This window comes from Musa acuminata, chromosome BXJ1-5 (genome assembly GCF_036884655.1).
Source record: "Musa acuminata AAA Group cultivar baxijiao chromosome BXJ1-5, Cavendish_Baxijiao_AAA, whole genome shotgun sequence".
Classification (NCBI taxonomy): domain Eukaryota; kingdom Viridiplantae; phylum Streptophyta; class Magnoliopsida; order Zingiberales; family Musaceae; genus Musa; species Musa acuminata.
Window position 1 is genome coordinate 9,387,114 of NC_088331.1, and position 17,300 is coordinate 9,404,413.

The window sequence follows — 17,300 nt, forward strand, 5'->3', positions numbered from 1 at the left end:
CAATTTTCTTAGAGTATTGTCTAACAAAAAAAAATCACTAAATATTTAATAATTATTTTTTTTCTTAAGAATAAAAGATGTTTATATGTCTCTTATCTCACTTTAGTTCGATTCAATTGTAATATAATATGTTTATATTTCGTGTCCTGCATTCTGTAAAAATTTATAGTGAGGATTTATCTGATAACATCTTTTTCGACGATCAAATTATTTTTTTAAGTCATAAGTATTTGCTTGATTTTCTTTTTTTTATCATATAGACGAGGTTATTGTATAATCGATGGTTTGATGAAGTTTATTATAAATAGTATGAAGAAAATATTAGATATGATATGATCATGGACAATTGGATAAGATCAATAAGAAGTGTTTTAGTGTTTCTTGAAATCTTGTATAGATAGATCATAGAAAGTATGCAATAATAAATAAGCAGAAAATGTCATAGAACGTAAAATCATTCATTTGATTTGATAGTCGATCAATTGAGAGATTTGAAGCGTAGAGATATGTATTTTTGTATGTGCTCGTGCATTGCATGTATAGAAAACTAGTATCGTGTGATTAATTATTACCTCCCAATTGGTCCAAACAATTTAGGTTTGTTGTGATGTCTCACGAGTTTATCCACCCTTTGAACAATTCTAATAAAATCCTTTGACTAATTGTTTATGTCAAGATTTTCCCTAGAGATATCAATAAGGAGGATTAATAAAATCCTTGCTTGATATTAAGGGGGACGACTCCCGGTGTCAATTTGGTTGATGACTAAAATGACCTGTCTATATTTTTCCTTCTTTACAAAATTCTTTTCTGATTTATTTATTTAAAGAATAGAGAATATATATATATATATATATATATATATATTAGTGAATAATTAAATAGGTATAATTTAGATAGAGGTTCAAACGAGAAAGAATATTTTATGATGATAAGAGCAGGTTGAAAGAAAACCTGTAAAAAAGATGTTAGATAATTACCATTAGTGATATGAAAAGAAATATGAGGAAACTTAATTTCATTAAGAGTATGATTTTTGATGTAATTGTTGGAGTTGGTTGTTTAAACAAACAGGAAGCCTGATCAAAATTTATACTCATCCGTGATGTGCACAATCCACACCGCACTTTAGTACAAAGCAATGCGTGAAAACAAAGATTGGGGTGTCTCTTAATTGTGACTTGACCTGTGTTGGGTCACTTAAGGCGAAATAGTTTCCATGTTTTGATGAACTTCTTTGATCGAGCAATGAATTAAATTTAAAAGTGAAGGAATCTTCTATTTCTCTGTCTTCTTCCGTTGACAATTAAACCAACCCACCACCAACTCTCTCGTGTACTGCTGTCCCGTTCCGCCCGAGACAAAATGAACCGGTTCTCATTGCTTTAGCCCTTTATGTTTAGTCTGTGACGCGAAGGCGTGGCAGCAAACCAACGGTAGTGACTCGTTATATTTGATCTACTGTCGCTTGCTCTATGGGAAAGCGGAAGGCGGGGTCGAGGAATTCCACGAACCGGAATGGCCAGGACGTGTACATTATGGCGTAAAATTAAAGCCAGCACGTGGGATGGAATGGGATGATTAATAACTGGTAGGGTAAGATATATGTACTCTTCTAGCATATAGATATATGTTCCACCATAAATGCCTTTAACAACCTAAAATGCACAGAATGTAATGTTATTAATGAGTTCGCAATCGTACTTATTATTTCATATATTGATTAATAATCAAATAGAGAGCTAATGATTAAAAACAACATATGGAATCACAGTTTTCTTTCGCTACGGAATGACATTGCTAAGGTAAAAAAAAATACACAAACGTTTACATTCAAAGCACATAAACTGATGGATCGTCGGTGCGCACAGGACTCAGGGGAGAAAGAAATCATGATGGGATTCAGGAACAGCCAAAACACCTTCTAATAGGAGCAACCAAGAAATCCACGAAGCTCGACGGTTCAGGTGTAACTTGAGGTGAGATTTTTGGAGGAAGATGCTTTAGAAATGCTTTAACAGCTCCAGAAACACCATCCTCCGTTTCCATGGCCTTGGCTAGTTGGACAGCATTTTCTTTCACCTGTAAATTTGCAAAATCCACATGCATTAGACTACAAAAGGAGACTAAATGATCGATTCACCAAAACTAAGGTTTCCAATAATAAAAATTGCTGTTTCAAAGTTCACAGAATTGTAAAAGAACATCTCTGACACCTCCTGCATATGCAGAAGCCTCACCACTGTATTGCAATTGGTAGTTGGTAGTTATCTCTCGCATCTGGTTCTCCTACTAGCCACCATTGTCTTTTACCACAAATCATGGTCATATGTTTTGTCTTATCATGTTCTCACCAAGCACAAATATCAAAATAATCATATGACATTTGGAAAGGCCAATTACCAACCTTCGGTGTCATCATGAACATTATTGCATCAACCAATTTTTCCAGTGAAAATTGATCAACAGGGATAGGTGGGGGTCCCAGTCCCCTGGCATTGACTCGTTCTCCCCAAAAAGGTTGGTCACCAAAGAAAGGTACAATAGTAGTTGGACACTACAAAACCAACGTTATGTAGACAAGTATGTCCATAAGCAAATTTTACGGTCTCTAATATGAGAAAAAAGAAAAAGAAAGCAAGACAGAGAAAGCAAGTTAGAAGTGATACAGCAGCCCTAAGCCCAGCAGCTGTTGTTCCAGCACCACCATGATGCACCTGAAAATATACAAAAGATAAAAATCAGTTCAAATATGAAGTGTTGCTGGCATTCATCAACATGCCGTTAGGACATCTAGCTCTGTTGTTGGCAGTGAGACCAATCATGTCTAGTTGTAAGGCATACAATGAAACAGCAGCAAATGAGCAAATTTGATATATCGGGTCTCACTCATTTGTCTCATTCCAAAAAACATTATTTTTTCAGACAGGAATAGCAAAGCCAATCACATAAGTAAATCACTAAAGCTTCACATATTTAAGCAGCTTTGGAGATTTTGGATTAAGTAGTCATAAAACAATATTCCCTCGATTAATGTTTTTCAATTATATAAGGTGTTTAGTTGACGGAAAGTAAAAAACATACTGGTGGAAGATTATGAGAAGCTAAAAGCGATAGTTCAAAAACTTGAATAATACTACAATATCAATATTACTAAAATTGTTCAACTGAATATTTGATCAATTTATTTTCACCACTATCAATCAACAAACAATGTTGTTGGTCCACATTGGATCTAGTATTTTTAAAAGCTCTTGGTGCATGCCATAGCACTTGTCTGAACGAAGTGAGGCGCTCAAGAATATTAAATTTTAAAAATTATATATTATGATCGATAAATATGATCCAAAAAATAAAATGACACAATCTAGTTTCTACCAATGGAGAATTATGCTAAACAAGTTTCTAACCAGTGCTAAACAGTTCTAAAGAGTGAGTTAATATAGTGCTAAAAGAGTTATAATTAGTGTTAAAGAGTTCTAAAGAGTGGATCAATATGATGCTAAACAGTTTTAACCAATGCTAAACAGTTCTAAAGGGGGAATTGAGAAGAGGAGTAACCGACGACTATTGAGGAAGGTGGGGGAAGGAGAGGGAGGCGGACAAAGGTACGGATGAAGGCAGCGGCGACAGATGTAGGGTTTCACTTCGGGTTTGTTTCCTAGGGGGGGAGCGGGTTTTGTGTTATGGTTTCACTTTGGGTTTGTCTCTCGAGAGAGCGGGTTTGACTTGCTCGTTCCATCGAACCATGCTCAAACTCCAACCCAACTTCACTTGGGCACTCGCCAGAGGCGCTCGGCGCTAGGGCTCAGGCGAGCGCCTGAGCAGCACTTCATCGAAACATCTCACCCAAAGGTTTTGCAAGGCGCTCGAGCCACGCCTCGCCGAAGCACCTTTTGAAAACACTGATTGGATCCTCCTTATTTCAAGACACTTGATCCAATGCTCAACTAACATGTACCCTATGATTCCTGCTTTAGCAGGTACCTGAACTCTATATTGAAATTTTCTTCATATGTCATAGAAGATCTTAGAGTAACACTGCAACAAAAAGTAGCATCAGCAAATCAAAAGTGTCAAGTTGCATGGCTTACCACTGCCTTACATTGCAGGAATAACCAGTCATGGGGAACATTATCCAGCAGGTACACGTAATCCTTGGGTTCTACCACTGAAAAAATAACATCCTTCTATAAAATATCTCAGAAGGATAAGCAACAAAGAGAAAAAAAGAACTGTCATATAAACAATATGCTCACAATTTCCAAGGCCACCCCAGCCCTTATTGATGATGCCTCTTTGACCAGTAATTTTTAATGCCTCCACAATGATCTCTGTCATTTTTCCAGGTTCTTGAACAGGCTACATATTTACACAAAAGTTTAAAACAAGAGTGAGTACCGATACTAGGAGAGCATAGACATTGATGATATCAAATCCTATAGAGCTATGACCACAACAAAATTCAAATAGTCAAGTTGAACAACTAAATTTGCTAAAACATCTTATATGCATGAGGTTTAGGAGGCACACAGGATCTGAGGTATGTGTAATATGCACTGCAATGTGAAGCTCCTGTTGCTAGAGAAGGATTACTCTATTTAAAATTTGTCAAAGTTAAATTGTATTGTACTCTTAATGTTACAGGGATTATAATCAAGCAGCTAATTCGGTTTCAACGCAAGGTAGAATGGCTGGGGTCGAAGTGTTTTAGAAGGATAAAAGCACTTCCCTTCTGTTCTCCCAATGCTAATTTTATATCTATCCAAAAATAAACAAATCCTTACATGATGCTCAATAAACTAGCTACAAAAAGGAAACTAAATAAAACCACTTTTTTTTCCTTTCCTTCTGTTCTCTCAATGCTAATTCCAGGTCTCATTTCAGAATAAACAAATCCTTAAAAGCTGAGTGTCATTATCGAACAGAAGATTATTAATGATCATGGCCGAAGTCTATCTAGATTACAAGATAAATAGGTTAGGTTGCAACTCATTCTCCTGACAAACAGTAAAACTCAGAACCATATGATTACAAACTAAACTACAAGAGTCCAACATAATTATTTAACATATACTTCAATATTTATGTCCTTGTGGCATATAACATATTGACCGAGAAAATGTAATACATTAGCATAAAAAAAATAGTAACACTGACTTAGGTTGCATTTGAGAGCATATTTATATTTTTAATGTGCATTTAGAGAATACTGTTTAGAATATGCAACTCTAGAATACTGTTTAGCAAACAACAGAAAAAAATTATATTTTAAATATGCATTGACATAACTATTTTTGGTAAAATTATATTTCAAAAGTTCATTGAATACTATAGACAAATTTATCCTTTTAATATTTTGAATAGTTATTCAAAAGGAAATACATATTTTTATTTAAATTAATAAGAAAATAAATAAATAAATGTCTGTAATCTTACAAAAGATTTCATATGGCCCAGATATATAATAAATAAAAAATATAATCATATATATGAATGTAAAATAACCTTCGAAAATAAATAAATAAAATTTCATCTTATAAAAGATATAAATCATGTTGGTTTCTCACTAAATTATAATGGCCATTATGTAATTTTATATAATGTCATAGTGTATTTTAGGAATTTGAAAAGTTACATTAGCATCCCACAAATGTTGCATACTGATGCTGCCTTTGTGGATGCTACCCTGAGGTAGCATCAACATTTGAATATTTGCAATACAGCATTCAGACCAAATATGATTTCAAAAAATTTACCAAACATCAATTCATATTTGAAATGTGAATTATACCATCAATGCACATTTCAAATATGTTCCCAAATGCACTCTTAGTAAATAAGATAAAAGCGTTCCTATAGTAGTAATTATCATGCATGACGGTCTGTAGATAATTCAACTGATATCTGCCAAAAGGATGAGCTCTAGTGAATGAGGATCATGCGAATGTAGGATCTTGGAGGGTTCTTGTAATCCTCAGTGAATAAAAAGATTACTTCCAATTTTCCATATTAATTCCTATATGTTCCATACAAATACTGAAGAGACATTTTATATAACTGATAATTTTGCAAAATAAATTTCTTCAGCACGTTTTGGCACAGGATCATCAAGGTCTAACCTGGGCACCCCATCAGACAACTCAGCTTTTGATATAAGAATTTGCAGCAGATATGCACATTGAGACTTATTTATGTCAGTAATAACTAGTAATTAACCTAGAAGACAGAAGTAAAGAACCACTCTAGATTTCTCAAACATGTGGTAGACAATTCCTGAAACCAACTATAACAGTGATGTGATCTGAAACCAGGATGCCTAGTAAAAGGTAAGGAACCAATCTTTATATAAAAAAACTCATACAACATATTTGAGAAAAAGACGTGCTATTGCAATCTATAGTGGTAGAATAATTATGTCGTACAAACTACTGCCTATTAACAAATAACCAGTTAGAGTACTAATAAGCTTTAAGAGAAGAAATAAAAAACTATAAAGGCGACAGTCAACAAATGTGAAAGAAAATAAATTCAATATGGCTGCAATGATACTTTGCAGAAGCTATGGAGAGCCAATGAAAGATCATTTGCAGAAAGGGTGACCGACATCATAATAGCAAAATGAACTTACAAGACTACCAAACCCAATATAAACAGGCTTGTCACCAGCATTCAGCCAATCTACAAGTGACTCTGGCGGTTCATAATTTGATGCAAGGTCAAGGAAACAAAATCCAACCACATCAATTTTGGGTCCCCAATCTGCAAATAGTAACCACACAAAACAATTGAAGCTTACACTTTTCCATACACCAAATATCAAAATGTAAAAATTCTTTCAGAAAGGCCAGTTTATGAATATATAAAAAAAAGAGTTATGACTAACGCTCTTGTTGTCTATAACGTGAAAAGCTAATGCAACTTAATTTATTATACCAATTCAAGAACCAAAAACAACAACAACAGAAATTGGTGCCATCATTTTTTTCTGACAAAAATTATGAAAATACATTTACATGCAACTACAAGCTGACCTCTTATAGTTGGATAAATTTTATGTTGTCATCATACATCCAAGAATTAAAGTCTCAGTTGGTATCCATAACAACTGGTGGTCAGATTGGCACGATATTGGTACCAATAAATGTATCAACGGTTGATACCGTTTGGTACCATATAGACGAGCAGAGCATAATAAAGAGGAAGAGAAGGAGGATGAACCTAGAACAAGAGTGAGAGCAAGAGGAGGCAAAAGAAGGAAGAGGAGTGTGCATGCAGTAGAGAAGAGATCACAATGCATGCAAGCAGTTTAGGAGAGGCCCTTACACAAACGAACAAATGGAGGAGCAACAGCATGGTGGGAAGGCAGCAGCGATGGAGCATGGAGAAACAAGAAAAAATAAGAGCAAGAAAAGAAGGGGTATGGAGAGTGCAAGTATCAGATGATAGACTTACTGTTTGGTACAACAGGCTACCAGTCAGCTTATTGCCCGGTATGCCAGTGTGGTAAGCTCGATTTCAGACTAGACCAGGAGAAATTGCCCAGTTCATGAGCCAGTCACAGAGGTAACATCTATACTCAAAGTATATGTTTAAACAATTATCACTAAGTTCAAAAAATGACCTTTTGGTTTTGGAACAAGATGGGGACTCCAGATATACCCATAAGGTATGTCAGAGGCAGAAGTCTGTACGCCACTTAAATAAGTCACAGGTCGCAGCTTTAATCTTTTTTTCCTAAAATCATTTATCATGTCCCGTATTCCAAGCCAAATCATAGAATCAACAATCTGATATGAGAGCTGCAAAAGAAGACAAAAATCATAATTAAGTAAAATTAAAGTCAGGTGAAATCTACACAGATCAAGGAATAAAACACAGGAAATAAACTATTTAGAACTATATCAATGAGAAGAGAGTACCAATAGTAAATATATGAAGAAGAAGGTCATTAACTACATACAACTCAAGATTATACTAAAAAGCAAGACCGGATAAAAGCACGAAAATTGATTCAATGGCTTCAGAATATAAGCTATAGGTAGAAAAAAAAAAAACATAGGCCATTATTATGACATCATGCAGTATACTGCCGAGATAGGTAATGATAGAAACTAAGCTGGCATCAAAGCACAAAGAAAGAACTTTCACATTAGCTTATAGAATTTTACACAATAACATCAAGATCTTAACTAGGTTAAACAGACAATGTTAACCACTCTATAATTTAATACAGAAAATATAACAAATCAAACAATAGGAGAGCGAAATATATTTTTCTTACTCTATATCCAGCAGATTGCTTGACACGGGAAAGAGGATGCGGAAATTCACTAGTTGGTCTGAAAATGTGAAAGAAAATGTCACATCAGGCACACTTCAGCTCTTAGGTTAAGGTAATAACAGGCAGTGCATATAGATTTGCAAGTTACCTACTTTTACTAAAACCAACTTCAAACATAGCCATAATGTAAACCACCATATGCTAATACAGAAAGAATGAAAAAGGGAAATAAGATCTCACGTCCATGGCATTGTAAAAAAAATGTGAATTGGTACTTTTAGCGCCTCAGCCACATGTGTATGCCCTGAACATGCATTCATCCAGGTCGATAGTCAGAATCATCATTCCTCAGGGATATAAAACAAAAAAAAAATAAGTCCTTATGGAAATGACGAAACATGAGCGTAAACTCAGTAACTAAATGCAGTCTGTTTATAGTATCTATTAATTAAACCACTGTAACCATATACAAGTAGAGACAAGCAATAAACATCTTGTGCTATCAAGGCAGACTGAGAAAGCAAGTAATTTAACTAACCACACAAATGTAGCACATGAAATACAAGGAGGTGACTAGTGAAGTAATACGGTGTTCAGCAGTAGGAGGAACTGTGTTTCTAAGACTTTGATGGATCTGAATAAAATGATCAAGGTTCATTCTTAAATACTCAGCTTGTTTCTAAGACCAAAATAGGTAAAAAAAAAGCAAAGTGATCATATCCTGTTAAAAACTCCACTGTTGTCCAGCAGAAGATCACATCACAACTTTTACCTTGATGTCAAAGAGACCTAAAGCTTATGTGATTTTAATTTTGAATTAGTCCTGGCAACAGAATACCCTTAATGCTTAACACGTGTACCTTTTTCCAACCATGTTGCGATGATATCATTAGATTTTATTACATTGCATAGGCCTGTTCCTGTGCCTAGGCATATGCCTTGGCAGCAAACCCCATAATGCCACCCTCAAAGACCAGCATGATTCAGTTGGTATATACATTGTTTGCAACAGAGAGCCTAAGCAGCAGCTCTTACCCAATGATCCTGTTCAAGATATACCAAATAAGCCAATGATATCTCAGGCAACAAACCAAAAAAGTTGAGAATTTGGTATCCTGGGGGCCATTATTAAGATCAGTGAGTACTTTGTCTTAGTCTGCCTTTTTCAGTTTATCGGAGAGGTGAAAGCCTGTTTGTCTGTGCGAGTATGATATTGGTGCGGAATTTCATTATTTTAAATAAATCCTTCCCTCAGTTATCCTATAATTATTTCCACTTCATATGGCCCATGTACTCCATTCATTTGTTAAATTATTTTTCCGTCATTTTGGTCTGGGATATGCCAAAACATATCACTCTCTTAGGATGTTGAATTGTTGCCAATAATTATTGATTCACTAGAATGACCACCTGCATATAATTCATGGATCTACCCTGCCCATAAGACAACATACTATTTGTCGCTTGATGTAGCACCATAAATAATGACTGTAATATCATATATTGCAATATCACCGATTTGGTATAGTTCGACTGGTTTTTATCGGTCCGACCACCAACCAGTATGTGGACCAGCCAAAATAGGGTGGCCTGATCTGGTTCAGTATAATTATATTATTATTATTATTTTCTCTGCTAACTTTAACCCCACACTAGGGCTTGGCTTGTGCATTGTGACTCTCACGTCTTCACCCATCGCTACTCCCATGTCTGCTTGTCGCCCTCTGCTCGCCACCACCCATGTGCCTGTCGCCAACTCCTAGTACACCTCTTCATCCTCGGCTTCCTCTTCCTCTTCTTCTTTCTTCCTTTGTTTCTCTCCCTCCTCCATCAATACCAAAGTATGTTTTAGAACACCGTGTGTTGGTATGCCGGAATGGACCAGACTCGTATCGGTCTAACCATGGCCCAAAATTGCAAACCTTGTGTAATATAATGATATAATGCGCAAACAAAAAAAAACATAAGATTATGTCGTGTTATTATATATTACTTTCTTACTGTTCTTGGAGGATAAACAATAGATGCTGACATATCTTAATCTGCTAAAATCAAGACCAAGAGAGGAAAAGATAAAAAAGCTACTTTCAGCTAATAGTATAGAAGTTCAGATTCTAACCATATGCGGGTGGATTTGCAATTATAGCATCCACTTTGAACGGAACACCGGTGTCAATATCAGGATCCTTACAGGCTGCGAGCAAGGAAAATATAATTTCTTTAATCTGTTTCCGTTGGATAGGTATCTCCGATGGTGCAGAAGGTAAGAAACCTTTATTCTTAACCATATCTGAAAAAGTAGCAATCCATGAGCTGAACTATCAGGAAATACATTTGTCAACCACATTTAATAACTAACTAAATCATTCACATACATTCAGCAAGAATTTTTGGATCTCCACCTAGAGGATAAAACTCCAAGCCAGCAGTTAAAACAAATTCCCTGAAATTTGCATGAGTTGCCAGCCTAACACGATGACCATAGTCCTGAAAGAAACTTATTTCATAGTCATGGGGCAGTCATGTGGAACACAATGTCCAAAGAGGCTAAATGCTGAAAAAATGAAGTACATATAAATCAATAATACTGCCTTCTGAAAGTAATAAAAATAAAATGTCTGTGCATAAGGAAATGATGTCCAATATCAAAAGACAATGCTGACTAGACAAACATGAAGTTCTCATATGATAAAAAAACAAAGGGCATAGTACTTTTCAGTTTGTTCAAAAATACTCTAAGAGAAAATGCTGACAAGTATTCTTAGCCTTTGTTCTAAGAGGACAAAAATATTTTTTATTTCTCCCATGTCTCAAATGCCCAAATGGGATACTCAAAATACTGGATCAAGATGTATAAAACTAGGAACTTTTGATGAGACCAACGATGCATAAGAAGAAAAATGAAAACCATGCACAAACAATTAACAAAGTTCCAGAGTGTTAAATAAAAATGACTATAAATCTCAGGAGGCACCATTTCGGGTACCGGATCCGTCTCAGAGATTTGTTAGATCTGTATGTACCAGGCCTATACGAGTGTACCGACACATGATACATTCAGGCGTGTCAACAAGGACTCCAGCAATCCATGTCTCGGTTGTCAGTCAGACCAATCCATACCATCCGCACCATACCGACTTGGGTGATACAACAAACGTTGATAAATCTTACTAGGCACTTCCGAAATTTAAATTGGAAAATTTCTTAATAAAAAATATGAAGTAAATCTACTTACTAAACACTGCCTGAACTAAGTTACAAATCCAAAATTAGACCAATGGTAATTGTTAGGATTTAGTAATACAGAAGAATACATCACAAATTAACTAACCTGCAAACGTTTTCCAATAGCAACAAATGGTTGCACATCACCTCGTGTCCCAACAATAAGAATGACTATTTGCATAGGAGGTCGATACTGTAGATCAGTCAAATCTACTGGCTCTTCATCAACTGCTTCACCATATGTATTCTCAGATCTCAAATTTATTGATGTGGTTTCAAAATTGCTTGGAACATCTACCACAACAGTCCCATCATCCTTCACTGTAGCTATTCGATTTAACATCTTCATCTGCATCATATAAAATTAAAAGAAAAACCATAAAAATAGATAACAAAAAAGCCCAATATAATTGAAAAGATTCCCTTACAAAGACAAAACATGATGCAAGCTTTCCTTGATGACAAAAACATAACATTGCAATGTCATACACTGTAAGGACAAAACTAGTAAAGGAACTGAATTTATTCAGCTTAAGCCAAGTAGCTGGGACCACACAGCTTTTAGTTAGAAGGAACAATTCAGAGCAAAAATAAAATTCTCATTGCCCACTACCCATTTGAGCAAAATGTACCATTTGGCATGCAAAAATGAAGTTCTTAGAATTCAACGAGCAACAAGCATAAATTGATTTATATTTTTCTTCTATATCTTCTTTTTTCTTTTCTTTCACTCTCTCATTTCAGATGGATGAGTACCAAGCCAGTCCAGTTCAGTGTCTAAAATCAATTAGTTATAAGCTTTGGTTATGGGTTTTTAGGCTTCTTCAGTTTAGAACCTGGGTTTATCTTGCCACAATACTCCATGAAAACTCAAGTGTTCCTACTGTAGCATAGTCATCAAAGAAGTGGAGAAGTGGATATGAAAGGGGAGGAATAAATGAAACTTGCCACATCAGAGTTTCGTCGAATACATGATAGAAGAAACAAATTAAGCGTTAACTATTTATTCTACCCTTTGGTTTTAATGCCTAGTAAATTACATTTTTCCCTTGTTCGGGCAGCACAACACATGGTTCAGTGAGGCATAGTATGACATGCCAATATGAACTGATCCAGGGGTCAGCCAGCACTCCCATGACAGAGGAAATTAATCCTTGATTTGGGGTGCATCTAAAGTCCAGTTCATGATCTATCTTCATGGATGATCTTACTGTCTGTTCTCTTATCATTAAATATGCTTAACCACACAATGAATAATAGGTTAGTCCTCCATCATGTCTATAAATTTTAAAACCAATCCATTTCCAATCTATTTTTCTCAGTTGGTCATCAATCTTTATTTGTTTAAAGCATTGAACCAATAATGTTCTCTGTAATACCAACATCTAGCTATGATGGCATTGATTTCCCATTGTTGGCTGCTATAACCTACATAGCTGCAAAAAATGCCATACTTTCATGCTACAATGGCTTTTGTTTTCCCATTGTTGGTTTCATCCTTTCTGTCATTGTGCATATTTGGCTTCATTTAGAGACATGCCCTAAGCCTATGTTGGCCACCATCCGCCAATCCTTCAAAAGTACTTGGCTTCCATCATCGCATAAGGAGAAACAATTCAATCTCTAGATTGTTCTATACCAAAAGGGTCCATCATCTCGGGAAATTTGTAAGTTACAACTTATAACAACATCATACGTTATGGAAATTTTTGTTCCAATTTTGAATATGCAAGTTTTCATAAATCAAGTGGCAATTATAAGTCAATTTGTACTGGAAACTTTCACCTTTTCCTTAAAGAAGCTCATGTCCAGATTGTCAATGGTTATATTGTGGCCTAAAGCAGTGATCAGCATTCCATCATGCTGGAACATATTTCTCGACCCTTCTCAAGCTCCCATTAGCACACTCTGAAGTCTTCTTATTGCAAACTTATTATCAGCATCACAGAACAGAACAAGAATCCAGTGTTTCGCAAGCAAAAGCTGCATAACAAGGACAGAGAACTTACTAACATAAGCCCCTGCAATATGTTCAATGTGACTAGACATAACACACCAGAAAGGAGGTGTTCAAATAATTAAGTCAAGGTGTCGTAAATTTTGAGTAAGACCAGAGAAATTATTAAAAATTTAAGGAAATGACATCTTACTATTCAAAGAGAAATTACTCTTGACAAAGCTAAATGGCAGGAAAAGACCCACATAACCAAAATTCAAATAGAAAATTTTGAATTAAAGCCTTGTTGTGGTGGATAATCATGCATAGGGGCTTTCGACTGTTAACTATGTTACATGTGGCTTCTAAGTTTTGAAGTCACTATCCAAAATTAATAACCATGATGAACAGTCTCTTAAGAGAACAAATACAATGAATATCTGGGAACATGATATGGCTCACTGACCAGCTAAAAATGGACAGCAGTCATCCAATCCTTCCTCCTGTCATCTTTTCTGCTGTCCTTTAAAATCTTTACTCTACTTCGAATCATAAATCAAAGCAAATATTCTGTGGCTTATAATTACAGGACAGAATTCAGCAATATAAATTAAAATTCATCAGTCTTGTTGACACATTTAAGAACTAAAATTATAATAACCAACCATCGATCTAATTCGTCTACAGGCAGCAGATCTAAAATCCACATTTAAGCATAACACCAACATAGTCTCTCACCAATTACTAAAGCGCTGCATCTTCTTCTATTCTAACTGAGAAGATGGACCTAGGGTACCCCTCAAAATTTCTGCTTCATTTATTTTTTTAAAGCAGCAAACATGCCAAACAAGGTCGTGGTTAACTAGAGTAATAAAACTTAAAACTGTTCATGTAAAGAGCGATGCACAATAAGAATAATCTCTCAGAAATCAAAAGCTATACTAAAAAAATATCCTATAATAAAAATATTAATACATCCCAGGAAATAAGGAAGGCCAAGAGGGTCAAACCTTTTGTTTGTCAGGAATCTTGTCGTCAAATAATTGGGCTGTTGGGTCATCATGTGGACTATTTTGCCCATGTTTCTCAGTTTTGGACCTTTCTAGATTTGGTTCTTCTGAGGATGTCTCTGATTTTTCAGCATATTTTGTCCCTTTAGGCATTGTGCTTGCCCTAGGAAGATTTCTGTCGACTGAAACAACAGAAAGAGAATTTAGATGCTACATCACAGTATTAAAAAATATATTTTCCACTTCTCAAGTTGTACAAAAGGAGCTACTATGCATTAGCAAATGTGGTGGTCTACATACTGCAGTATCATTTATTGGTAGCTCAGCAATTTTTTAACAAATCAAAAGACGAATAATCAAGATGTTGCAATTTGGCACCAAGAAGTAAGAAATTTACAAAGTGGCATTTCCATTTCTTCATCAGAAAATGAGTCCCCCTTGAATGCAGAACCACTTTTTCTTGATATCGAACATAGTGCATGAAAGGAAACTTGCTATTGGACATTTATTTTCACCTTGGCATGGCAGTATTCAAAAAAACTTTCGACATACTTCACTTTAATTATAATTATGAAAATCAATCCTACCTCTTCTAGTCCTGTGGTTTCCACACTTGAAGACTGAATACATCAAAAAATTTGTAAATGAAATGAATTAAAATAGAAAAAAAAAGATTTTTTTTTTCTATTTTCCGTATGGGTTGCCCTGGAACCACTAATGTAAAAAAACACAAGCTTAGTCTCTGAACAGAGAGCACATCCCAATAAGTAACTTTATCTATAGAAGTCAGAAAATATAGAACAATCATAAAATAATTTTGTTCAAACAGGTACACTACCGATGCTCCACATTAAAAGGACATAATTGAAGTTAGCCAAGATGGAAAGCACCACTACCACTACCTTTGACACATTCGACCAAGGTTAACCATAATCCTCATGAGGACTCTCTTGTTAAAACATACATATTTTCTCTCTATGAAATTTTAGCAAATCACACAATCTTTATATTCACAAATATATCAGTAGCAGATCTCAGTTCTATACTACCTGGTTGGTAACTAATGAGAATAATCTTCGTACAAGGAAAATGATAAATTGTCACATTTGTCCAAAAGAAAACTTACAAAGGAAGAACCTAAATTCAATGAAAAGCTGATGATGGTTCAATCAAGTCAAAACAACCTGTCTTGCGCGTGATGGTACCAGCTGGAAGATGTTATTCTAAGTGTACTAATATAAAAAAAAAAAATCATCTCTGATCCGGACAAAGACCATGATTAAAAAAGGGAAATAACCAAAGAACTGATCAACGATCACCGCTTGATAAGTTCTGCTCTCTAGAATGTTTTTTAGGTCAACAACATTTTCTTGGGAATTAAAAATCGCACTCCATCTAAAGAAAAATTTTCAGCGACTCTTGTCAATCTAGCACCAGCAGAAATCCAGCGCTACGACTAAAGCCAGTGTTCGGTGCCTAGATATTTCTACATGTTTAGAAAAGACTGTTTCCCAAATCTTGTTATTCGCTACAATAGGGTCGTTGTTGGACAATTCCCAGTTAGTTACGAGCCCTCTAATCGATACGGGAGACACCACCGCCGTAAAGTACCTATCAATCCGGAACCGCTAGATTTCATTCCTCTTCCTAAATCACTCATGACGCCTCAAAACCCATCAGAGTAACTGATACCAAACTCCGAAATCAGACCCTCGAACTAATTAGAACCTCCCGTTGTCACATCGGTTACATCAGAAACACCCGAGTATCAAAGAACGCAGCGACATAAACATGCCGGTGGAACTCCATGAAATCAATCATTCAAACACCCCATCGGCATAGACAACAGTACGAAATCACGGGGCACCACAACCCGCGAATACGAACCCAACCAAGAAGAAGAAAGGGTCGCGAAAATTACCCGCGGGAGAGGAGGCGGATCCATCTTTGTCGCTCTCCCCCATGCTGTTGCTGTTCTCCGCCATTATTAAACGGCTCAAAATTGAGAAGCACCGGTGAGAGGAACGAAGAGGGAGTGGGGAATCGGGAATACGGTGCTCGCCAAGAAATAGTGAGAGCGAGTGGGAATCGGCACCATGTAATGATGCCTTCAGCCTCCCGAGTATAGCAATCACCTACCTCCACTTACGAATATGAAATTTGGATTATCTAAATGGGATGCATCTCTTCAAGATTGGTGCACCCATTTCAAAAACGGACTTGGTTTCTTAAACCGACGTGTCTATTTACTGGGCCGTTCTATATCCTTCCATCGTTTCTTTTGATCTCAATCATCCGTCTGATGAAACAATGGACGGTTTTGATGGGCCTCTGAGAATTCGTGCTATCTGAGGCACTCTTACTTGGAATTTGAGTTCGTCATTTAAAATAAAATTAAAATTAAAATTAAAAGACGGTATTCCTGAATCGAAAATTCCCTTAAACATATGATCCTTCTATAAGTTCTTCCCTAAGCCTATGTGAATTCCTATTAGAGGCCTGGATTAATACTATTCTCTTGAGTTATTGGCCTACCTTCTTGGTGATAAACATAACAAGGTATCTATCAACATGCACATGATATATATATATATATATATATGAAAGTTAAATACATTATCAATAAAAAGGCAGACAAATGTAACATCAATAAAAAGAAAGACAAATGAATTATCAATAAAAAGGAAGACATGCACTATTGTGCTTTATAGCAGAAGGTCAAATAATAATAATAATAATAATAAATTTATTCGATTCCGGATTTTTACTTTTTCTTAGAGGGAAGTGAGGATTTTATCATAAGTAAATGATTTGACAAAAACATCTGGAGTCATCATTTGGTTAG

At 35.6% G+C, this 17,300-nt stretch overlaps 1 protein-coding gene across 2 annotated transcripts; it reads right to left on the reverse strand.

The window, feature by feature from the left end:
* Positions 1-1,664: 1,664 nt before the first annotated feature.
* On the reverse strand, positions 1,665-16,631 carry LOC103984834 (sterol 3-beta-glucosyltransferase UGT80A2). Of its 2 annotated transcripts, none has more exons than XM_065182830.1 (14): positions 16,377-16,631; positions 14,456-14,637; positions 11,616-11,858; positions 10,660-10,771; positions 10,404-10,574; positions 8,525-8,588; positions 8,285-8,342; positions 7,625-7,802; positions 6,632-6,762; positions 4,260-4,362; positions 4,095-4,171; positions 2,670-2,717; positions 2,408-2,557; positions 1,665-2,082 (listed from the first exon to the last, which is right to left on the reverse strand). In XM_065182830.1, exons 1-14 carry the CDS (start codon positions 16,438-16,440, stop codon positions 1,903-1,905), a joined length of 1,761 nt encoding a protein of 586 aa, XP_065038902.1. In that variant the 5' UTR covers positions 16,441-16,631; the 3' UTR covers positions 1,665-1,902. The 2 variants fall into 2 exon arrangements, with proteins under 2 accessions (XP_065038902.1, XP_065038903.1); XM_065182831.1 differs by lacking the exon at positions 16,377-16,631 and adding an exon at positions 13,295-13,492 and having other exon boundaries at positions 14,456-14,595.
* Positions 16,632-17,300: the final 669 nt, after the last annotated feature.